The sequence below is a fragment of the Bactrocera oleae genome, chromosome 3, assembly GCF_042242935.1.
Source record: "Bactrocera oleae isolate idBacOlea1 chromosome 3, idBacOlea1, whole genome shotgun sequence".
NCBI classification, from domain to species: Eukaryota; Metazoa; Arthropoda; class Insecta; order Diptera; family Tephritidae; genus Bactrocera; species Bactrocera oleae.
The window spans coordinates 6,139,063-6,163,025 of record NC_091537.1 but is presented as its reverse complement, the minus strand read 5'-3'; the positions used below and the strand labels follow the sequence as shown (position 1 = coordinate 6,163,025).

The following is a 23,963-nucleotide window of genomic DNA, read 5'->3' as shown; positions in this document are numbered from 1 at the left end:
TTTCAGCTATTTATGTATTATGTAACGAAAATTGTTATTTTTCCTTATGTTATACATATTTTTTATCGTCTCAGGAAAATCAAATAGGAAATACGTATAAACTTACTTCTATTTATATTGTTATAATCACCGTGGATATTGGCACTTTTTGGTATATTCGGATAAATTTCACAAGCACGTCCTTACTTTTATCCTTCGTCTATAATATAAAGAAGAAGTTTTGCATATGTGTCAATAAGTTTGTTTACGATGGTTTTTCTTAATTATTTAATCGTTTAACCAGATTTTATAAACTGTAGCCAATTGTTTATGTCTGAATACGTATTTACGGGTTAAGAAAATCAGCCATTTCCAAACAATCCTGCAACTGTAAGCAATGGCAACTCTGAAGTGTATTAGCAAAACAAAAACAGCTGTCATTTTATTTTCCTTTGTCAGTTCGCCCAGATTGACCTAAAGGAGCTCTTAAACTAATATAAGAATAAATTTTGTTGGAACATTTATGTACTGCATAATTAACTCAATATTAAATAATCGATGTGCAGTTGTTAGTACATTATTCTAAATGCGGAAATAATTAAAAACTTAATTTCGCACGGGTTCGCCTGAAAATTACCATTGAGTTCGTTGCTGTCATTAAATTGATAAAAGATGGAAGCGATAAAGGCAAGTGGTATATCTTGCAAAAAAAGTTAATTTGTTTTATATGTAAAATATTTTATTTGATAACAGAACATTTCGCTTGGGATAATTTACGGCCTCTGGGATAGTATAAGAGGCATAGGGTTACTATGGCATATAGATGCAGAGATAAATAAAATAAATGAGGAAAAAGAGGCGGAAAGGCGACGACGGAAACGAGAAAGAGAACATCATCGTAACCCATCACCGACACCTTCGTCAGCAGCTGCAATGGCCAGAGAAGAGCTAAAGGAGTTAATACAACAAAAAGATATACCGGATGAACGAAGCATCAATAGTATATTAAAAGGTTCAGATAAGAATGAATTGACTATTAAAAAACCGTGAGTAAAGATTGTGCATGTTTTTGGAAACTTTAGACTAAATTATACACTTTTTCCAAACAGAGAAAAGAGGATCGCTAAACAAGTATTGAAATGTTGCCTATTGAATGGTGGTTTCGCTTGGCTTAGTATCGTTTTATTCGATCAATTTGTTTTGCCAATTGTCAAGTTCGCAATAAGTTTGTTTTTTAGCGACGATCCATCTAATTTTAAATCTTTATGGAGTTTCTTACAACCCATTTTATCTGTCATTTTTGGTATGACATGGTTATTGCCCATATTTCTGCTTAGCAAATTTGTAAGCTCCTTGTGGTTCGCGGAGATCGCAAATTCCGCCTATCGTATACGGAAGGGGAAGCCCCAGCTAATACCGAATTTCAGCAAATTAATAGCAGATTTCCTATTTAATTTTTTGGTACAAGTATTGTTCCTTATACAAAGTATGCTCGTCAATTTATTACCCATACCATATATAGGTGAAATTCTATGTTTTATACATTTGAGTTTACTCTATTCATTGTATTGTTTCGAATACAAATGGTTCAACATGGGTTGGGAGCTACACCGTCGGTTGAATTATATCGAAAATAACTGGCCATATTTTCTTGGTTTTGGAATACCTTTAACCGTACTAACCAACATGACCAATTCAATTATTGTAAGCAGCTGTATATTTTCTATATTTTTTCCGCTATTCATCTTGAGTGGCAATGAAGCAATACCCATCGTCGATGCAGCGTAAGTATAAAATGTGTTCTTGTTTACTGATTTTTGTATCTAATAAATTTATATTCGTTTCTTTTAGCAATTTTTCAATGCGCCTTTTTTCGCCCGTGATATTTACATCTAATTTAATATTCACACGTGGAGGCCCCCCAAAGTTAAATGCAGATAAATTAGCTCAGCAGAAAAAGCAACTACTCATACAACAAGGAAAGCAGTTAGAAGAACACAATTTGATGCAACAGCATATAGAAAATGAATATTTAGGACGTAGTCGTAGTCGGCAAACTGATGAAACGCCAGATGAATCTTACAATTTACAACGCCAACAGTCATCACGCTACTCTCATTCACCGTCACCAAGCTCAAGCCAATATCGTTACCAACAGCCACCAAACCAACCCCGAGTACCATCAACAATGCGCCCCATAAATGCTTTTCCTGAACGCGCTCAGTTCGTGAATACAGTTCCAACAATTACACCTACACATATTTTCCCGAGAGCGCCATCATCTGCCAGCTCATCTCAACATTCAACACAAACAGTTCGTCGCAGGTAGACGAACACTTACAGACAAAAATGAAAATCAAAAATTTAAACCACACAGCTGTCGACTACAAAACGAAACTGACTTAAAAGTCTTGAAAGTATCGGCTGCTGAAGATAAACAACTGAATTATATCCAAATGGACTTTAAAGTGTGATCAATATCTTTTAGTTTCGCTTTATGTATATTCATACATAAGCTTAAGATAAGAAACGCTTTATATGCTTGTTTCGCTAATACAAGTAATTTCCCCTTATAATCCTTATGACAATTACATACATTTATATTTTTAGAAGCTGATTTTTATTTACATATTTAGTAAGCATATCGCATATTAGGTATAAAATTCTCAATATATGTCGTAATGTAATGAATCGGACAATTTTTTTACTGTTGTACGTTTTATATGTACATACATATATACGTATATATATATATACATAAATATACACGTGGGATAAACGATTTAAATAAATTTCATCAAAGTAACTTTTATAGACACGCTTGTATTTATTTTAAATCTAACAATTCATCTGGTGGTTCATCCTTGACTTCAGGCATATTGTGATACGTTGATACGGCGATCAATGTTTGCAATGCGTCAAAACTCATTGTTGGGTCCTTATCTTCAAGAAGAGACAAGTTTCCATTGCCATTTGTATCTCCTTCATCCAGAAATCCTCTAAAATTCGAGCATTGTGTATAGCCAGGATCCATTTGGAGCAGAGATTTTACAGTCGGATTAGCGAGTCCGAAAAACTTTTCACCTTGCACTTGCAACGGCAACTGCACCACATCGACTAATGTACGCTGAAGTGTTTCCAATAAACCCTTATGGCAGATATAAGCTGTTTCGCCAAAGAAAACACTGTCCAAATCATTGTCTGGTATTATTTGGAATTGTGGCATTCCAGCATTGTTAAGTATTTTACAGGTATAAACACATTTTCGTTGTGGATCCTTTGGGTGGGCATATATACGTGTAGCAACATAACCAACTGGATATATCCAGTTACTTGTGTGGAAATTTGGATTTATGGGTATAATCTCACCAGGTGAGTGTATAAGTATATTACATAGATTGATTGGATACATAGGTTTTCCACTGGCATCTAAAATCACTTTATCTCGTGGTTTATAACGTCTATCTACTTTTTCTTGCCCCTGCAGTGTTGGTATACGTTTCTTAGGACCGCGTTTTTTGGGCATCGGATTAGCTACTTTGCTTGATCCTTTTTGTTGCGAAACCTTAACATCGTGTTGTTCCATTTGCTGTTGTTCTAAACTCTCAATACCCTCATGACGCATAAGTCGTTTAATCAAATAGCGACGTTCTTCGCGGGCTGTTGCCAAATCAGCTTGGACCTGTGCAACCTCATCACACAGCGCAGCATTTTCCTAAATATATGCGAATTTAATGGATAATAAGACAACCCAATACAGAGTACTTACAAATACAAAGTTTTTAATCTGACGTTTTAGGCGTTTATACTTTGATTTATACTTTAAATTCATTACACGCGTATATTGACTGTTTTGATAATGTAACATTGTTTGAGGTTTCGACATGTTGTATCAGTAGAAGCGGTAATTTCCCTTTTTATTTAATTTCTTTGCTATAATACTTTTGTGAAAAAAAAACATATATAAATTATTTTAAGTCCATTTATTTGGAAGTTATTTTTGACAATTCACATTTGTTGATAACATACAGACATGCATTTTCTATTAAATGCAATGTTGTAGAACTTACTCAAAATTCCCCCTTTAATTATTTAGCATTGGACATTTGATTCTAATAAAAGTTATCACGCACTACAAATTTATTTTTAATGAACTCATAATTAAATTAAAAAATTTTTTTAATATATACTGTAAAATATAATGTGTGCTGTATGTATATAACCGATATTTATACAATAACAAATATTGAGGTTTACAAAAAGCAACAATGCACTTGCAATAAACAAAACAAAAGGTAACAAGAAAATGTTAGAAGTCAAGCGAGAAGAAAAAGAGAAGTGTGGAAGCAGTGTAAAAAAATAAAAAACCCTAAGAAAGACTGATGTACGATTAAGAAAGGGGCATTTATTGCTAAAGTCGTTGTTTTATATTGGTATATTTAAAAAATTTCGAGAATAAATGAACAAAAGAGATTAATTAGATCGAATTTCGGATATTACCAAAGGTGTAGATTTGTTATAGCAGCTATTGAACACAGAAAGTGAAAACTAATTATAAGGGCATAACGGAGGATACACAAGAATATATAAAGGAAGCAAATCAGCTGTAAAGGAGCAAGGCTATTGTATTTTGATTTATTGTTACTGGCTGTGATAATTTACTAAACACTGGAAATTAAAAATTGTATTTATAAAGTTCATTTAAAAATAGGTAAGTAGGCAATTACACCAAGGTCACATATCCATTTTCGCAACCCAAGTTTGCTTATTTTTTATATAAACAACTAAATCGAAGTTTCGCTGTTTGCCGCTGACCTTCATGTCGCTTGTATTTATTTATAGTTTAACACTTCTTGTATATTACGGAATTTCAAGCCTTTGCTCATAACGGAGAGTGAAGGTAGTATTAACTACTTTGAACTGTATGATAAGTTATTCATTCTACAACATCTATCTAATCACATCAGAGATAGCTGTTTACTGTTATCGTCTTGGACACAAGTTCATTATATTTTGAAGCTTATTGTATTCAAAATGCAATGGATAACTCACTTAGATGGGGGGCCACGTCGAGTGAATCATGCAGGTGCTTGTGTTGGTGATAGGATTTACTCCTTTGGCGGTTACTGCACTGGAGATGATTATCGGTTAAACGAATGTATAGATGTTCATGCGCTAAACACCAATACGTTGCGCTGGTCGCTCGTGCCTCAAATGCGTGACGAAAATGGTTTGCCGTTAAAGTATCCTGAAGTGCCATTTCAACGGTAAGTGAAGTACAATAATACGAGTATAATGTAATAATGAAATATCTCATTTAATCTTTCAGATATGGTCACACAGCTGTTTCATACGGAGAAAAAATATTTATGTGGGGCGGTCGTAACGATGATCAATTATGCAATATTCTATATTGCTTTGATCCGCAAACTATAAGTTGGTCTCGCCCTGATGTAAAAGGTGCTATACCAGGCGCACGTGATGGTCATTCAGCATGTGTAATCGGCGATTGCATGTATATCTTTGGAGGATTTGTTGAAGAGATAAATGAATTTTCATGCGATGTACATTGCCTTGATTTTCGGACAATGGAGTGGCGATATATACAAACATTCGGTGCACCACCATCATTTCGAGATTTTCACTCCGCAGCCTCTATATATGGCAGGATGTATATTTTTGGGGGCCGTGGCGATAAGCACAGTCCATATCATAGTCAAGAGGAAATGTACTGCCCAGAGATAGTGTTTCTAGATATGAAAACTAAAATGTGGCATAGACCGTCCACCACTGGCAAAGTGCCGGTGGGTAGGCGAAGTCATTCTATGTGTACGATATAATATTTTTTCAGGCCATGTGGAAGTCTTTAAATTTTACTATTTTCAGTTATCTACAATGGCCTTATCCATATATTTGGTGGCTATAACGGTATTTTGGAACAGCATTTTAATGATTTTTACACATTTGATCCAAAATCCAATTGTTGGAATCTTATAAAACCTTTTGGACAACCACCAACTGCGCGACGACGACAAGTTTGTATAGTGAAAGATAAACGAATGTTTCTTTTCGGTGGCACAAGGTGAGTATGAAAAATTTTAATTTTCAAACTATTTCCTTTAAAATAAGCCATCTCAAATAATTTTATGTAAATTATTTTGATTTTCAGTCCCCATCCTCATGACAGCCTATTAATAGACAATAACGACACACATCTTTTAGACTTTGAGCCTACTCTACGTACATTGGCAATTTTAGCTGTAATAAATCATCGTTTAGATACGACGTGGTTGCCTAAAAAGCTTAAGTAAATATTTTCCAAGTATATTGCAAACTATGTTTATAATATAATAGTATTATAATTTTCAGGGAAGAAATACGCTTAATGACACAGCCCAACTCGTTAACACGGCCACTTAACCATGCTGGTTAGCTGAAAATGCAATAAGTAATATTCCTGACTTTAAATACAATACTGTCCTAGAAACCAAACGTGCAAATTCTCATCTACCTACATACCTATAAAGCACCAGCATACTAGAATCAATAGAAAACTAAAATAATGGAGAGAGAAGAAAAGCAGCATTTTATAAAGTAAAGAACATAAAAAGTAGCTTAGCTATATATTATATGTGTCATTCGCACTGTTCCGCATTTATTTTTGTTATGCACAAATTTTAATTTTTTCGTTAATTATTGTTTTTTGCACAACGCTCATCTAAAATTTAACAAAGCATACAATGGAATGTTTAGTTTTGTAGTGTTTTTTTTCTATGCTTATCATCAAGTTTACCGATTTTTAAATGTTACTAGCCTTTTTCTTAATTGCCCAGTGCTTATGTATGAGTCACATATTTGCGTATTGACTTCGTTTAATAGTGTATGTAGATATTATCCTCATAAAATATAACTGAAGAATGAAAAGGAAATCAAAATACTTTACAATGACAAACAGAATACGTAAAAAATACCTACAAGTAAAAACAGTAATTTAATTAAAATGTTTATAAGGCAGTAATATGTATCATATACATTTGGAAAATAAATATGTAACAATTATTAAAATAAACAACAGTAAGGATTGATTACTATATTTAACATAATAATTTAATATTACTATTATAAACGCTTTTTTCCCGTTAGATCTACATCATCCAAACGACTCATATTTATATATGTATTCTTCAATTATTTCCATATTTCGCCACCAAGCGCTTATTCTCACAACGAATCATTTAATATTGACGATCAATGACGTCAATAATGCCATTGAACCCATAACACAGGTATCTTTAGCAGTACGAAGCAGATGCATGTTACTGTGGCTAATATTAAAAATAATATATTATTTTTTTATTTATTCATCCATAACGTACCGTAAATACTATACTTACGTGCTTCTTATTTGATTCATTGTGAATTGACCTCTTACTGCCCAGTTATTTTTCTGATTTTATAATGAGAGTGAAGTTAATAAAAAATAAACCGAGAAGTATTGATAAATTGGCATAATTTAACTTTTTTTCGACACTTTTTTCTATTTTCGCAAACTATTTTTCACATACATATGTATATCAAAATTGGAATTTGAAAAAATCAGGTTTAATGTGTATAAGTTGAGGTTATTCTCTGAACGCTGCTAACTCCGCTGATAATAAGATGAAATTTTAAGGATAATTACCATCATGGGGTAAGTAAGTTTTTTTGCTATTTAAGACCAACTGTTTCCATTTCGAAAAATTGATTATTAATATGTTATTCTAAGTTAACTCTTCGCTTTCCTAATTAAAAACCTTTTCAGTTTAAGTAATTAGTATTTTATTGATCATTTATTAAGTAAATAAAATGAAAGTGCTTCTACAATCTAAATTTTTACAGCAAGGACATTTCCAAAAAACCAACCTGCACTTACAATATAACAATTTACATACAATTAATTCTCATACAAAATCGCATACCACATATGAATTAAAAAACATTGCCATTTAAATGTACAGTTATGTATATGTATATAATTATGCCACCTTATTTACTGGCGTTGCTGCTGGTGATAATAGCAAGAGACAAAACCCTTCTTTTACGACAGATGAAAATAAAGGCAAATACTCAATAAGCAACAGAAGTAGCAACAAAGCTAGAGTCAACCATATAAAAGTCGAACGCCAATTTACTGCCATTGCTTGACATTTGTGCTTTACTATACACTATAAAAATTTAGATTTTTGTTGCTTTTGGCTACGCAGTTCACTCCAGGAAGGCAAGGGTGTTTCTTTGAGTAGCGTCCAGTTAGGTGACGGTACATCAGGTGACAACCAATTAAAATCTGCGATATCTGTATAATTGTTTTGAGCTTTGTCTAATCCTGCCAATTGAAAGTCCTCATCGATTGTAGCGTAATTATAATTATAGTTTGCTATTTCAATTTGCGTACAATCTTCAATAATAGCTCGACATGTGACGTGTAAATATATGCGACAAATGTTTGAAGAATGTAATCGTAGCTGTTGGCAAGCTAAAGCTAGCGTTGTACGCTCACAATTTTCAGCGAATAGCGAACGTGAAATTGGCCCACAAAGGAATGTACAGTCGATGGCCTGCGATATTTGTACTGATCCTGCATGACCACGAAGCTCAACAAAACAATTTTTTAGGTTAGAAATTGTTATATCTTTATTGTTTAGTTCATTACCTTCGAGGCAAATATATTCATCTTCTCTATTCGATAACGTCCAGGTGAATGAAGTGTTGTCAGTTTTAGATTTTTCTGGCATATCAACTTTATCGGTAGAAATGTTCACAACTCTTGGATTGACTAATACCTTCGGTGCTACTTTTTTTCCACTAAATCCAAACTTCTTTTTCGGTATCAATCGCAAACGACACTCTTCGCAGCTGCTACTTAAGTCATTAAGCGTATTCTGACAGGCTTTAATTTTAAAGTCTGTAAGAAACATTGTTGATGTGGTAAGATAACGTTGCAATTCTTGAATTTGTATTGTTAGATCAGCAAATATGCGTGTTAAATCCGCAGTATTAGAAGTTGCTCTATCTGTAGCAGCTGATATTAGCGATATATTTTGTATTTCCTCTTCTATTGCTCGGGCACGTTCAGTAAATGTTTGAGCAAAATAATCAGTACCTTCCAATTCGACATTTTCCTTATTACGTTGCTCTATTTTTACGTCTAAATAATTTTGGCGTTCTTTATTGCGCTTATTTAAACGCTCCAATATGTTTTCCTTCTTAGAATCGGCATTCTCCCCACTATTCAAAGTAGTGCCACTGTCATGAAAATTTGCACTCATCTTGCTGTATGTGTTAACGTAGAATCACTTTCAAGTTGGTGGTGCTTTTAAGTTTACTTTTCCTTCTTCTGCATGTAAATTGGCGGTGCTTCACCAGTAGCCGCCTCACGCATACGTTGCATAAATTGTAACTTTTTAAGTTCTTCCTTGGTTAGATGTGCTGGACCTCCTGTGGCTTTTATGCGCTCTATTTTCTCCTCAGATGGTTCGGTAAGCAACATAAGCCCGTACCCGACGCCGCCTGAACAAACTAACCAGATTAGAGATTTAACATACGGATTGCTTGCCATTTAGAAATTTAATAGAATTATAGTGGTGATTTAATATAAATAATTATATAGTTCTTTTACACAAGCGCTAATTTTAGACCTGGTGATAGTTTTGTGGGAGTATAGATTTGTTAAAAACGTAATGTACCCAAATTATTTGATTATTCTCGTTTTTCGCTCTCAGCTCGCCAGATTGCGGAATCGACTTGCCTCAAGTTGCTATTACCCAAAACCTCGCCCACTTTATAGTAGTAATCTAGTGCAAATGGGAAGTTGTCGTTGATATAGTGGCGGAACTCTGAAAATATGGAGATATAATTTGATTTAGAATAATTCTGCAAAATATAGATAAACATTTGGAACTAAATGTATTGAAAAATGTTACAAAAATTTATTTTAAATATTGTATTTAGATTTTGTTTCACAAGCAAACTTATTCTATTGAATATTGAAAGTTTAACCGAAAATAATCTGCATTTCAAAACAAAGAAAAAACATATTGTTTAGCAATTAAACACTTTTTTACGTCTAGAAACACACATCAGACGATTGTCACCCACACTGTGCGCACCCGTCATGATTCATCCACTATACACCTAACTCTATTGTGCTGAGTTTTGTATATGAATTTGACGTAAACTTCCGTCATTTATATTACAAATTTTTACAAATACAAATTTCATAACAAACCCGCATTGTGTAACAATTTTATACATTTACAGTTTTTTTTTGTTAAATTTTGTTAACTTTAAACTTTAATTAGTGATTCTTCAACTTTTATTTTAGGTTGTGTAAGAATGTTTTTCGCTTACCACGATTTGTGTTCATACGATAATATACTCCGTAAGAGGCTGCAAAGCAAACAGCTTCCGCGACGAATAATACTTTAGCACTTCCTTTTAAAAATTTCCAGAATGATGATTTTGGCGATTTTGGCAACATCACAGCAAAATAAAAATATATTAATAGTTTATTAACACTTTGAAAAAAATTTCATCATGTCTTTGACTGCACACTTTTATTACGGTTAGCTTTACAGATGGATGTCAATACTGAGGTGTTCTATCAAAAATGTGGCAACATTGTTATAAAAATTACCAATTTATTAACCTTTGCTAGCATGCAGCTATTGCAGTATTTTTTATTAGAAGTTGCAGAGATGCTCTATTATTATCTACATTTAAAATTTTTTTAAATTTATTTTGTATGTTACAAATGGCTTCTTTTTTGGGAGTATTATCAGTTGTTAAACTACTTTTTACTATAGTTTACAAGTTTATATTAATATCAGTCACAATAGTGTAATTATGTTACTTGGCAGCACTACGCACCAAGTCGGGTAACTTTGTGAGTTGTCGCTAGCATGGTCGCTAGTCTAATATAAATCCGAGTTGATGTTTACATGTTTTACCATTTACGCGTTCAAGTTTTTTGACCACAATAGAATGCAACTTGCATAGTGATTTAATTAAAACATCTTTAACAACCTAGGAACAAAATGTCGTCCGATGAAAGGCAGTAAGAATCAATTTGATATATAAAATCTACACGAAATAAATAATAATAACAAAATTGTAGAAAACGTAAACGGTGGAGTGTGCGCGAAACAAAAAGCTTACTAAAATGCTATTTAGCTCATAAAGATGAATTTGTTCACCACGGAAAAAAGAGGTTGGCATATACACATGTTTTGGAAGACATGATAGCGGATGGATTCACAGTAAGGAACTAGTATATATGCATATGCTTTATATAAATCATAGATAATATTTGATATAGGATTCATCGGCAACGGTAATAACATTGGAAAACAAAATACGGAGTTTACATTCCACATATAAAACTGCGAAAGAAAATGAAGCCAAAACCGGTGTATCCCCAAACAATGCTCTATGCATGGCAGAAATGGAAGAAATTTTTGGAGATATGGATTCCGGTTCAAATGATCATAGACTACAAATGGGCATAAACAGTGGAAATGCGTTTGCAATGTCACCAACCGATACCGTTTTTACAGCGCATAATGTATTAATACCAGATCTATCTTATCCAGAATTACATATTAAATCATCACCACCTTCGTCTCCTTCACCACAACTCGAACTTAAATCGTCACCACCATCTTCCCCTTCTTCATATACTCCTATGAAATCACCAACGCAACCAACTCCATTACCTCAGACACAGTCTGCATCTGCATCATTACCGCAAGTTTCAAATCGACGTCGTCGCAGGAAAACCGCTCGTGAAATTTATTATGAGCAGAAATTAAAGATTAAACAAAAGTTGGCGGAAAATAAAATAGAAGAGAGAAGAAGGCTAAATCAATCTATTCTTGAGGTACTTAAGGATGTTGAGAAAAAAAAATTAGAGATGCTGAAGGCGTATTTAAAGTAGTTAAACTTGTCTATGTATTATAAACCTTTTGGTGAATGTTTTCTTATGAGGGTCAAATTGTTTTGAAAGTTTAATAAAGAATAAAACAAATGTCATAATTTCTTGTGTGCCATTTATTCAGTGCTTTGTAATATCTCCTACTCAAAAAATATTTTCTTGACTCACTATATACATACAAACTAAACTATTTCTGTAAATTGTTGAATTTCTGAAATATTTTAGTAACCTTATATGACTTTGTTTTCTTTTAAATATTTAAATAGTAGATCGCGTCTTTCCATATAAATATCGTCTTCAATGAGTCCTGCTTTTATATTATTGTCTAATTTCTGCAGATTACTGTCCTTAAAGTCATCAATAAGTACGTCATCTAAATCTATACATATATTATGAAGAACACAAGCACTAACAATAATGTTCACCATAAAACATAAATTCATTTGTTCAGAAAAATGTTGCAATCTTCTGAAGCGTGCCTTCAGTAAACTAAAAGCATTTACAACCACGAGATGAGTAGATGAATGCAATTTATTGAATAGTCGTTGACTCATAGTCAATTTGTCGTCTTTAAATTGTGACACCAACCAACTCGTTGATGAATAAGTTGAATCGCCTAATAAGAAGTAGTCCTTTGGAAATAATTCTTGTCCCTCCAACTGTGCTTTGATAAAGAGATTGGATCTCCGTAAAACTTTGCTTGAATTCATCGATCCAGGCTCACCACATGATAGATCGGTAAATCTTTTATCTGGATCAACTACTGCTTGCAGCACTAAGCTGTAGGTATGTGCTCGGTTGAAATAATTTTCTTTATTATTATTTGGTGCCTTTATTTGTATGTGCGTGCAACCGATGACTCCGATTATTCCTGGTATATCATTTTTGTCCTTAAATTTCTGTTCAACCTCTGTTGCGGCAGCATCTTGTGGCCACTTTATAAATTTATGTCCACTTGAAATAATCCAAGACGACAAAGTATTTATAATGTGCCAAGCTGTTGAATTTGAAATACCAAATAATCTGCTGAGGTTTCGAAAGGTTACCGTGTGACCTATATACCAAATATATAAATACACCTTAGTTCTGGGTGTCACTCTTGCTCTTCCACCAGGATTTGTGCTTTTGGCTATAGTAGCAGAATATTTCTCTATAAAAAAAAAATTAAAAAACATATATAAATAAATATAATAAAATTGTGTATAATATTTACTTTAAATATTGCACTATACCAATTAAAAATTCTACAGTTGAACGTCGAAGTCTCATGTGGGTCCTAAATTCAATACTACTGTAATTGTCGATAACATCACAAAAATTGTCACCCTTGATGGTTTCCTCTCGTTCGGAGTCATCGGAACTTGATGAGGACTCGGAACTAGAACTTGATTGGACACTATCTAAAATATCCTCTATTCGGACCATTCCACTCATGAGCAGCTCTTCACTTGAAAAGAAATTTGTTATCTAAAGAGGATATTTTGTAAAAACACACAGTTCCAAAAGCGAATTAGTTTCTTTACCAAGTTCGATATGGTGTTATTATCCATTTTTATATTTCTACTATCTTAATATATACATTTACACCTTTTAACATAACTATTTTATACGAATTATTAAAGTAGAAGTGCACAATAGTGTTTACAAATGCTACATATTTTTCCATTAACCTTTACAAGTACGGGCAAATGCACCATAACTGTAATATAACGATTTGTACAGGTGGTCGCTTACGGTGAATGGCATTTTTGTAAAGCAGAAGAAGAAGGAGAAAAATAAATATATTTTTGACAGTAAAATTTTGACATTAGTCTTTTAAACAATTTCACTTTTATTGTTTAGTCATCATGTTATATTAAGGAAGTTTCCTGTTTTGTCTAGAATATTTTGTCACAATTCTTACATACTTTAAATAGCAGCAATCTACCTAGTAGGCAGTTAGTTTTAAAATGGAGTTTCCACACCTCGGTCAACACTGCAACGAATCCACCTGCAATCGCTTAGATTTCCTGCCATTTAAATGTGATTCGTGTATTAAGGTATTTTGTTCGACACACTTTAATTATGATAACCACTCGTGCATGGGTCCACGTCGTAAGGATATGCAAGTACCCATTTGTCCATTGTGTGGTGAGCCAGTACCCACAGCGCCAGGTGTCGAACCTGATATAACAGTGGGTCGCCATATTGACCAACAGTGCAAATCTGACACAAAGAAAATTTATACAAATCGTTGCAGCTATAGAAACTGCAAAAAAAAAGAACTTATTCCAGTTACTTGTAGAGAATGTAAAAAAAATTATTGTTTGCGTCATCGGCACACTACAGATCACGAATGTAACAATGCATCTGGTGTAAACGTAGATCAGCGTGCTTTAGCAGCGTAAGTTTTTACTTTATATCAAAATATTTTTTGAAATAAACATCCGTTTCTATTTTAGTACTGCCGCCGAATATCGTCGCACAAATAAGCCAACTTCATTGTTCAACGCACAGCCAAAACGAAATGTAGTACCGATTGGCACACAAGTGCAAAATATTCAAGGAAATATGGTAATTAATAATTTCCAATAAGAATTACTTTCGAAATGCTTAACTCTTATTATTATTTTTTCGTTTTAGACAGAGGATGAAGCGTTGGCGCGGGCACTCGCTTTATCGATTATGGAATTAGACGAAAGTGCGGATCGGGAACGTCGCAATCAAGCTGCTGCGAATTCTTCAGTACAAGCCAATGCTACAGTACGTGTAGGCGGTCGTGATGGACAAACAACAAATGTCAAGGACAAATGTTTACTCTCGTAGTATGGGTTCGACGAATTGTTAGAATTTAATGTTTTACAGGCTGTATAAGATTTAGTTTATAAAATCTAACATACTATTAATATTTAGGGGTTTTATTTGCGGCATTTAATGAATGAATATTAAAATTGTAATGTTTTGCAAGATGCCAGTGCGCATTAGCAGTTAATACAAAAATGTTTAAGAATTTAAAACACTCTTTAAATAATTACGTGGTGCACCGGTGTATATACATTACAGATTTTGGTGTTCAGTTAGTAAAGATGCCTGTTTCTTTATAATTTGTAATTAAGCTAATAGTAGTGGAGTTAAATTTAGCAGACTATAATGATGAGGCGTTGTCCTCTGTAGCGAGTCATTGTTGTACTTGATTTACAAATTGTAGTTGTTCGTTTTAAATAAAATAGATGCTTATATATTAAAATAAATTCACAAAAACTCGTTTTGATAATTGCTTTAGTACATACATATATGATCGCACCTTCAATATTTATCAAGGCAGAGCAGAGCACCACCCACTGGGTCTAAAGTCTTCGTGTTTTACTCATATAGCCCTGCTTTTTCCACGATTCTCACAGTTGCACCAGGGCTCTTACTACTTGCCACTAATTCTCCTGGCCTCTCGCTGTCTCTTCTCGGTCCACACGGATTGTCTCTGCCTCTATTCAGCTCTTATTCTGACTACCCTCTAGCTTTCACATATTCTCTTCTGCTTTCCTACGTGCCCTGTTCGGTTATCCCCTGCTCCTTCCGTCTCTCACCCGCATCACTCAGAGAGACACACTAGCAAGCGGTATCTTCTATTACAAGTTGCCCTTAGAGTCCTGGTGCTTTCTGTTTGCTCATGCCATGCATTAACATTCGAATCAAATTCTTTTATTTTGTAATCCCGAAAACATTACTTAAAAAAAGAAAAATTAAATTCTTAATCGAAAATACCGGATTAAATGATAAAAAAATGTTAATTCACAAAAAAAAAAATTAAAAATTAAACTTTTAATTCTAATTACCGGCTTGGAAAATAAAAAGTGTTAATTCCAAGTTTATAATTAAAAATAAAGAAAAAACGTGCTATGCATTTCTTTTAGCATAAAAGGGTGTAAAGGAAAGATCTTTATATTGATTTTGTTCGATCAGTATGAATAAACTTTAAAATATTCGCAAACCCTGCTCCAACTCACATAGCATATCTGGGGTTTTCGGTTCCGTATGTGTCGGGAAATATGTAAGGTACAAGTATCTTTATAAAATAGTCTTTTCTTAAATTTTATTGCTTTGGTGCCGAAAATTGAGAAAATTGGTGCAGACATTTTTCTAGCCTCCATATACTCAATATATTGGTCTTCATTGCTATGATTAATTTTACTAAATATACCAGTCAATTTGTGAGATTCCTCAGTCATATTTTTTGAGTTTATTTCTTTTATCATTGTGTCTTTTGGGACTGGATTGTTAAAATCGGTCCAAATCTTCCCTGCAATTCTGTATGACTAATTCATTGAACTAGGAAAATAACTTTTCCATGCCAAAAAAGATCTGAATCGGTAAAAGTTTTACAAACATTGAAATAATTCCCACTGCTCATGACCTCATACAAATTTCGAGAGTAGCAGCTTCCGTTAGGTTTGAAATATTCTTTACAGTTGTTGTCTCGTCGTAGAATCGCAATTCGTACGATCAAATTATCGTCAATAATTAATCGTTTTTATTTTTTGTAGTTGCACAATTTGTGCAAGTTAGCCATTATCTTTCAGGTAATTAATTTTCATTAAGTACCTGATGTCACTTGAAACATGATCGGTAATTATCAATTAAATAAGTTCATTGAAATAGCTATATAGTAATTAAAAAATAATCATTAATAATAATTTATACGAGTATAGAAAGAAATTGAGATACCGGGTAAATTTGAAGACGTATAAAAACAACCTTATTGCTCGAAATAGATCGCGTAGGAAATTTTTACACACAAAATATGTGAATATGTAAACAAGAACTTACAAACCAGCATACATTTGAATGAATGCTCGTGTGACTTTCGCTATCAGTACGGAGCGTAATAGAATGTCTGCTCTCTCGGGAATAATAAATAATAATAAATAGGTTAATGAAAACAAAACGTACATACATATATACCTGCTTATGGCAAGAGCCAGACTAACGTTTGTGCAGATCACTCTAACTATGTATATATACATTTGTATATATATTTACATAAAACCAATATAAATTTAAATTACGAACGCATATTTTGTATAATTTTGCGGGAAGAGCAATTCAGTGGGTTTTGTGGTCTGTGATTGAGTAGACAGCGGGGACAACGCATCCCAGAAGACGACAGCTATGCCATTTTTACTTATTTGGCTTCACTAAAAGCACACTTGCCGGCGTTTTTTTTTAACACGTTTTGCCATATTCTACTAGAAATAAATTGATTTTCATTAGATACACATACATAATATACAGTTACTCGGTATACAATTTCTCGGCAAATTCCTTAAAAGTCAACAATAGTTGTATAACATTGCTGATATAGTGATTATATAGTGTGTGAATACGCGAAAACGGAAAACAGTTGCACAAAAATGGCCAAATCGATGTTATTGATTTATTTATTGCTGGCTCTTGCAGTCTCTCCAACAAAAATCGTTGCTGGCGGTCGCATACTCGGCATATTTCCCCACTTTGGCTACAGTCATTTTAAGGTATTTTTTCCCCTATTGCGCACATTGGCGGAGCATGGTCATCATGTCACCGTGGTCACACATATTCAAGCGCCCGATAATACCACCAACAACTATGAAGAATTATTGTTAGCAGGTGAAAAAACCAGAAATATGGTCACTTTCAATGACGTTCTACCGCGTCGTCCGTTACACTATCTTTTATTGGAAGCAGATTTATTACATAAAGAGGGACAAAAAGCCTGCAAACGGTTCTATGAGAGCGGTCATATTGAAACGATACTTAAAAAACACGAACAACAACCATTCGATTTGGTTATTACCGAGTTCTTTAATACGGATTGCGAGTTGGGCATACCATATCTGCTGGAAGTACCAATAGTGGGTTTAAGTAGTTGCTTATTAATGCCTTATTTCTACAATCGTATTGCCTTGCCTGATTTCCCCTCTCATGTACAATCTGAATTTGTCGGCTTCTCGGAAGAATTGAACTGGCATGAACGTCTACTGAATTTCGTACAAGCGAATGTAATCAAGAATCTTTATCGGTAAGAAATTATCAAGTGCCGGTTAATGGCACAATATAAATACAAATAATATACATATACATATATAATTAGCAGTAGGGATTGATTATATGGAAACACATTAATCGAATACGCTTATAAACCTAGAAGTGGCGATCACCTCAGATTAGCATTGTTATCAATTGTTACAGTCAATCGAGAGATATGTATATGATGAAATTAATTTATTCAGCAATATACTTGTATTTCTTGATGAAAGTGATATCTTCAATATGTAAGGAAGCACAAAGTTCAATGCAGTCGCACTTTATATATTATTGCGCTTCGTAAAACTTAAGGGCGTGAAAATATTTCTAGGTGTTAGCATTTTTATACCCCCAACAGGGAATATTAAGTTTGCCACGAAGTTTGTAACTTTCAGAAGGAAACGTGGAAGACGCTATAAGGTATATGATTGTATATATAAACGATCAGAGTGACGAGCTAAGTCGATTTAGTTTTTCATATATCGAAAGATATGAAATTTTTCACACTTTCGTTTCTCCCCAAAAAGCTGCTCATTTGTCAGATCTGTCGATATTGGACCACTATAGGTACTATATATAGCTGTCATACAAACTGATCCATCAAAAAAAATAAAAAATTAAGGTCTTGTATGAAAATTTTTGGTGAAAAATTGGTATTCTCATACATAATACATACATACATACGAACGATGAGCTATCTACATATTAGGGGGCATGCTATCGGGAATATGGAGTGAAGCGGTATGCACGCATGTTTGCTGCAGGTTTTTGCATAAGCCAATATAATCAATAATCTTTATTTGTATCTCAAATGAAATAGCAATTTAGAAAGTTATAGATTTAAGCGGTTTGGCTACTGTAGATTCATTATTTTTTTTCGCGCTTTAATCATTTATTCACAGAACTAATGAAACACTTACCAAGTTTAAAGCTCAAGCTGATGAAAACTTATTTTTTTCGGTTGACTTTAATAATCAATTCGTGCGTTGTCTCTTTGATCGTGTTTTTAAGCGCGCCGCGGCTAGACATTTAACATCCACAAATGTTGTCCCGAGATAAAATAAAAAAAACGTCGTTAATCTACATGAAAGGTATGTAGGGAAATTTCAAAATATTGATTTCTTCAAAAATTATAGGTATTTGAACAGAAAAATTAAAATTTTAGTCAATAATTTCGTAATGAACTGGCCATAAAAAAGTTTTCTAATTATGCCAAAATTAATTCTGCAGATAATTTCAAAATTTGAAGTCGATCGGATAAAAATTATCAAAGTTATTTGTCTCGCCAATTCGAAAAAACAAGTTTTGAGAAAAATGCGTTTAAAGTTTTACATATATATATTTATAACTGTACATATATTTGCTTAAAGTCGCTTGAAAAAAATTTTCTCGCTAGAAATTAACTTTAAACTAATTTTTATGACTATAAAGCACAGTTTAAGCGAAATAAAAGGATTTTTTGAAACTTCTACAGTGGACATATTCCTTAATGCTCATAAAATGATTGACAACTAAAGTGTTATGTAACAAAACCATTTTTCGACGCTCCCAAAAGCAACATGAAAGTGAAGGATATAATAGCTTACTACCATTTTATTTTTGTTAGTTCTATCCAACTACGAGTCAACAAACCCAAAATGTGCATTGATGAATAATGCTCCATTTAACCGACATTCCGCTGTACATAGTTCGGTTCCTCGGGAATTTAGCGTTTCCTTATTATATGTTACTATAATTGTTTAGCAAGATATTTTCAGAATATCTACTTCAACTGAATATATCTTCGCTGGTATGATAAGTTCCACATATATGCTTACATAATGAGATTGTTTCGATAGGGTTGAACAAAAGAGACATCATGACAGAGATGTTTGAGAAATGTGATCAAATGATTACTGAATGGAGGGTAGTTTAACTGGTAGTTTACTAACGATACCGTATGCACACTTAGTATTAACACAAAGATTATAAAAGTTAGTATTCAGTCTTTATGAAAAGTGACAGTTATCTCTTCTTTAAGTGCGCCTAATATAAAATAATTCGCCTCAAAGCCAGAAACCCGCACATTTTTAGTTTTGTCGAGTCTTGATTGAGATCTCTGTTATGCTATTTTACAGTTATCGCACAAATTATTATGATCGCAAAGTGATCAACAAATATCTAAATGTGGATTTCGATGTTGATGATTATGCCAAACGAAGCACCAGCTTCGTTTTGGTCAATCAACATTACACGCTACACGGTAATAAACCATTAACTTCACAGTTAATCGAAATGGGTGGTATACATATCGATGAGACAGCACTAAATGCGCGATTACCTGATGAAATTGAGAAATTCTTAAAAAATGCACCAGCCGAAGGTGTGCTCTTCTTTAGCTGGGGTTCTATGGTACGTTCGTCTAGCATGCCCAGTGAGAAAGTGCAAACAATAGTCAAAGTGCTCGAACAACAGCCTTTCAATGTGATTTGGAAATGGGAGACTGACGAAGTGCCAACGAAAAGTAAGAAGTTCCTCTTCGTAAAATGGGCGCCACAATTTAGTCTGATCTGTGAGTATGTGGGACACGGAAGAATTAAGAATTGATGACATTTATATTGTATATATATTGCGTATATATAATTTTCTGTAGGTCATCCCAAGGTGAAATTATTTTGGGGGCATGGTGGTCTACTCGGCACCACTGAGAATATATACTGTGGCAAACCGCTAATTGTCACACCACTCTACGGTGATCAAAGCGTTAACGCATACGCGGTACAAAATCGTGGTGTAGGCTCTATACTCTCCTTCGACGATATTAATGAAAAGAATTTAAAAGCGACGCTTAAAGAGATGCGCCGCAAGAGGTGAGCACGGTGCTTGTTTGTGTGTATATTTAGATATTAATTTATCTAATACTCCTAATTCTTATTTTGCACAGTTATGCTGAGAATGCTGCCGCGCTTTCGCATTTATTCCGCAATCAAAACATGAAACCGCTGGACAGAGCCGTGTGGTGGGTGGAACATTTGTTGCAGGAGAACGGCAAAATGGCGCATAAATTGCTGCAGACAAAGGCGGTAAAACTAAATTGGTTCGTCTATTACTCACTGGACAGTGTGTCAATTATTGTGATCGGTCTCGCGTTGCTCATCTTCATTATACGTGCGCTTTTGCAACGTTTGTGCGGCCTTTTCAAAGGCGGCAAACAAAGTGGCAAAGTGAAAACGAAATAATTGTACTAAATATAAATATTATTGAATAATAAAAATTTTGCTTTAGTTTAACTTAGAATTTTACATATTGTACTTAGAAGTTATTGTATATACTTTTGTCTTTCAAACTTTTTAGAGAAATTAATTCTGTAAAAATTGTTTGTTCGTCTCGTCAATCTTCCACTTTGACAATCACACAATTTTTTTGACATCAGACGTCCAAAGAGTTTTGGCTGTATAGTTTGATGCGCAATGTGGTAATAATGATAGTTCCTGTCACAAACCCGCAACCACACAGTCACTTTTTAATTTAGTCTGTTGAGTTAAGCTTTTACGAGATATTCATAGTCAAACATCAATGCCTATTAAAGGGTAACAAAAAAACAAACAAAAAAGAGAAAAAATAGACAATTTTTAAAGAGCATACAATTTCCTACAAGACTATGAGCTTTGCAGTTTAAAGTGATGTTTTTTCATTGACTTGTAAAATTTAAAAGAAAAAAAACAAATTTTTTTTAAATAGTCAAATCTCAACCGATAATATCTTTAAAACGATTAGGTTTAGGGAAAACCCGTAAGAGACCATATTATAGAACATTAATCTATGAAACGAGATATTTTTTTCAAGTAGTTGGAAGCGGGATATGAATTTTTTTATCTGATAAAAAGAAAAAAATGGAAACCCGTAATTAAAGGACGTTCCCGTTACAATAAAGAGCTCATACTTGGAGAACATGACTTAGAGATGTGTATTAACAAATTTATCATAGTACGAAGGGAAAGAAAAAACATTTGTTTTTTTGACCCACCCTAATATACATGTATGTAGTAGTTATTGTAACCTAACTTACGTGTAGCAAGCGTCAAGATATTTTTATTTTTATTAAAGTTTCATCTGTGCGGACAGACGCTTTCGTCTTCGCGATCATTTTGATATATATAACTTTATACCAATCTCGATTAATTTTAATCTTATGCATACTTATATTTTCAAAAATTAATCCTAGGACATAAACATGTGGACTCTTTCGTGTAATTAGTTTAAGGCCTTTATGTCGGAAAATAATTAATTACATTGTTGGCGAGTGTTATAATCAATGTATAACCACTAAGCGGATGTGATTATATTATAACTATAAGCAATCTCTTATCTCGAAAATGAGAGTCTACCTTATTGAGTCGCTATGACAGTTTTTGGCAAACCCTGTATATCATATACATATCTCAAATGGACATTGTAAAAATGCCAAATACGGCTAGTTTGCATATTAATGCCGCTAAACAGTGTGAAATTAGCTTTGGCTTCATAGAAAAACTATTGTCAATGCAAAGCGTCACCATTTCGTGGCGTTGTTTCGGTGTGTACCGTAAGTCGGTTATTTAATGTTTAGTTAGCATTTAAGATCGCGCACCGTGTATATTTAATAATAGTATTTTAAAGACAATCAACAACTTCAAACAATCTTTGTCGAATTACTCATCACACGCCTTGGGTTCTGTGGCCAAGGTGTCTTATATGTCGTCTTTCAAGTAGTTTGAAGCTATCAATGTTTTTGTAGAACTCGTTTGGCTCGGTTGTTTGCTTCAAATCGTTTTTAATGGGTTTACGGTAGTTTATAATCACATTTGCTGAGCGATATTGATTTTCTGTCATATTACCTTTGTATCTTTCAGAAAATCTTCTATTGACTATCTAGTTCTAGTTGTAAACCTATCTAATACAGAGCTAAATTTTACCAATTTCTTTAGTTGTATCCGTTAAGTTTGTTGTAAACATGATTTTTTCTTACATCGGATGGTATATCTGAAGAAATGCTTAATCTATTTTTATAATCTGATTTCGATTATATACATACATATGTACCTACATATCAATTGAGGTTGTTTTTAAAAACCGTAAGATCAATAATTGTTCAAATAGAAATCCAAACATATTAAAAATTATCTGTATTAATATCTACTCACCAACATTCTTGCTAAGATCTGCTTTCTGATGACACAGCCATGCGTCGAGGAGAACTTGGACAAGTTCATTAAATCACGCATATGTGGTTTTCCATGAGCAATCGATGTGTATATGAATTATAATGCAATATAAATTGTTATTTAAATATGAGGTGCTAAGTAAGTGTCATACATTTCATTGCAAATACGCACAAAATTATTCAAATCTGTGTAAATGTGAAAGTAATTGAAGGTGGACCACATGAAATCAATAATCAAAATAGCCAATTCAATTCCACAAATATCTACATACATATATATGTGTGTTAGTATATAGGTATACGCACATGCGCAGAGTCGCAGCGAGAAGGTGAGTAAGCACTCACTATTGACGTCACACATGGACCGAATGACAGCATCAGCGCCATCAAATCCCTTCTAAATATCTCTAATCGTATTATAGTTGTATGAAAAGCAAGATCATATTCTCGTTATATGTACGTACATACATATGTGAACGTAAGTAGAGAGAATTTCTAGAACAACAAGTGTAGCTTAAAAAAGGCCATGACAATGACAATGACAGTGACAAAGCACCGTTCGTTAAAAAAGCTGCTAAACAACGTATTCTTAACATGCTCCAAACAAATCGGTTTATTATTACTTAAATAGAATTTTTTACTTCGAAATAAGTAAGTCATCGTCATTTCTTCAGCTTACAGATAAGTCTCTCCAATAGCACAAAATAATAAATGACAAAATGGTTTTTTGCTTCAAAAACCCCACAAGGACTGATATTGAACATTATCTAAAATTAATTATTACTTTTTTATACT

General features: G+C 33.5%; 10 protein-coding genes across 15 annotated transcripts; 5 read left to right on the top strand and 5 right to left on the bottom strand.

Annotated features, from left to right (window-relative positions):
- The first annotated feature begins 415 nt into the window (after positions 1 to 415).
- Positions 416 to 2,793, top strand: tank (EI24 domain-containing protein tank). Its single transcript, XM_014235036.3, has 4 exons — positions 416 to 666; positions 733 to 1,025; positions 1,089 to 1,763; positions 1,831 to 2,793. The coding sequence occupies exons 1-4, from the start codon at positions 652 to 654 to the stop codon at positions 2,306 to 2,308; spliced, it is 1,461 nt and encodes a 486-aa protein (XP_014090511.2). The 5' UTR covers positions 416 to 651; the 3' UTR covers positions 2,309 to 2,793.
- On the bottom strand, positions 2,577 to 4,164 carry LOC106617673 (transforming growth factor beta regulator 1). Of its 2 annotated transcripts, XM_014235038.3 has the most exons (3): positions 4,050 to 4,164; positions 3,749 to 3,920; positions 2,577 to 3,694 (listed from the first exon to the last, which is right to left on the bottom strand). In XM_014235038.3, the coding sequence occupies exons 2-3, from the start codon at positions 3,863 to 3,865 to the stop codon at positions 2,807 to 2,809; spliced, it is 1,005 nt and encodes a 334-aa protein (XP_014090513.1). In that variant the 5' UTR covers positions 3,866 to 3,920; positions 4,050 to 4,164; the 3' UTR covers positions 2,577 to 2,806. The 2 variants fall into 2 exon arrangements, with proteins under 2 accessions (XP_014090513.1, XP_069963445.1); XM_070107344.1 differs by lacking the exon at positions 4,050 to 4,164 and having other exon boundaries at positions 3,749 to 3,993.
- Positions 4,165 to 4,322: 158 nt separating this feature from the next.
- On the top strand, positions 4,323 to 7,051 carry LOC106617645 (kelch domain-containing protein 3). Of its 2 annotated transcripts, none has more exons than XM_070107340.1 (6): positions 4,323 to 4,690; positions 4,822 to 5,246; positions 5,309 to 5,808; positions 5,866 to 6,061; positions 6,149 to 6,286; positions 6,334 to 7,051. In XM_070107340.1, exons 2-6 carry the CDS (start codon positions 5,014 to 5,016, stop codon positions 6,410 to 6,412), a joined length of 1,146 nt encoding a protein of 381 aa, XP_069963441.1. In that variant the 5' UTR covers positions 4,323 to 4,690; positions 4,822 to 5,013; the 3' UTR covers positions 6,413 to 7,051. The 2 variants fall into 2 exon arrangements, with proteins under 2 accessions (XP_069963441.1, XP_069963443.1); XM_070107342.1 differs by having other exon boundaries at positions 4,327 to 4,690; positions 6,349 to 7,051.
- Positions 7,052 to 7,773: 722 nt separating this feature from the next.
- On the bottom strand, positions 7,774 to 9,284 carry Tbcc (Tubulin-binding cofactor C). The gene has a single exon (XM_070107343.1). The coding sequence runs from the start codon at positions 9,282 to 9,284 to the stop codon at positions 8,184 to 8,186; it is 1,101 nt and encodes a 366-aa protein (XP_069963444.1). The 3' UTR covers positions 7,774 to 8,183.
- A 53-nt stretch (positions 9,285 to 9,337) lies between these two features.
- LOC138855600 (uncharacterized) lies at positions 9,338 to 9,574 on the bottom strand. The gene has a single exon (XM_070107346.1). The coding sequence runs from the start codon at positions 9,572 to 9,574 to the stop codon at positions 9,338 to 9,340; it is 237 nt and encodes a 78-aa protein (XP_069963447.1).
- Positions 9,575 to 9,656: 82 nt separating this feature from the next.
- Positions 9,657 to 10,608, bottom strand: LOC106617676 (protein CEBPZOS). The gene is made up of 2 exons (XM_014235041.3): positions 10,366 to 10,608; positions 9,657 to 9,851 (listed from the first exon to the last, which is right to left on the bottom strand). The coding sequence occupies exons 1-2, from the start codon at positions 10,493 to 10,495 to the stop codon at positions 9,715 to 9,717; spliced, it is 267 nt and encodes an 88-aa protein (XP_014090516.3). The 5' UTR covers positions 10,496 to 10,608; the 3' UTR covers positions 9,657 to 9,714.
- Positions 10,609 to 10,892: 284 nt separating this feature from the next.
- Positions 10,893 to 12,048, top strand: LOC106617666 (uncharacterized). Its single transcript, XM_014235030.3, has 3 exons — positions 10,893 to 11,071; positions 11,132 to 11,273; positions 11,333 to 12,048. The coding sequence occupies exons 1-3, from the start codon at positions 11,052 to 11,054 to the stop codon at positions 11,948 to 11,950; spliced, it is 780 nt and encodes a 259-aa protein (XP_014090505.1). The 5' UTR covers positions 10,893 to 11,051; the 3' UTR covers positions 11,951 to 12,048.
- LOC106617665 (putative nuclease HARBI1) lies at positions 12,046 to 23,169 on the bottom strand. Of its 4 annotated transcripts, none has more exons than XM_036358767.2 (3): positions 23,149 to 23,169; positions 13,180 to 13,414; positions 12,046 to 13,097 (listed from the first exon to the last, which is right to left on the bottom strand). In XM_036358767.2, the coding sequence occupies exons 1-3, from the start codon at positions 23,152 to 23,154 to the stop codon at positions 12,178 to 12,180; spliced, it is 1,161 nt and encodes a 386-aa protein (XP_036214660.1). In that variant the 5' UTR covers positions 23,155 to 23,169; the 3' UTR covers positions 12,046 to 12,177. The 4 variants fall into 4 exon arrangements, with proteins under 4 accessions (XP_036214660.1, XP_014090501.1, XP_014090502.1 ...); XM_014235026.3 differs by lacking the exon at positions 23,149 to 23,169 and adding an exon at positions 13,471 to 13,654; XM_014235027.3 differs by lacking the exon at positions 23,149 to 23,169 and adding an exon at positions 13,471 to 13,654 and having other exon boundaries at positions 13,180 to 13,394.
- LOC106617668 (AN1-type zinc finger protein 2A) lies at positions 13,788 to 15,177 on the top strand. Its single transcript, XM_014235031.3, has 3 exons — positions 13,788 to 14,330; positions 14,389 to 14,500; positions 14,570 to 15,177. The coding sequence occupies exons 1-3, from the start codon at positions 13,897 to 13,899 to the stop codon at positions 14,750 to 14,752; spliced, it is 729 nt and encodes a 242-aa protein (XP_014090506.1). The 5' UTR covers positions 13,788 to 13,896; the 3' UTR covers positions 14,753 to 15,177.
- Positions 17,001 to 21,255, top strand: Ugt36A1 (UDP-glycosyltransferase family 36 member A1). Its single transcript, XM_014235032.3, has 4 exons — positions 17,001 to 17,981; positions 20,104 to 20,537; positions 20,619 to 20,835; positions 20,910 to 21,255. The coding sequence occupies exons 1-4, from the start codon at positions 17,335 to 17,337 to the stop codon at positions 21,202 to 21,204; spliced, it is 1,593 nt and encodes a 530-aa protein (XP_014090507.3). The 5' UTR covers positions 17,001 to 17,334; the 3' UTR covers positions 21,205 to 21,255.
- Positions 23,170 to 23,963: the final 794 nt, after the last annotated feature.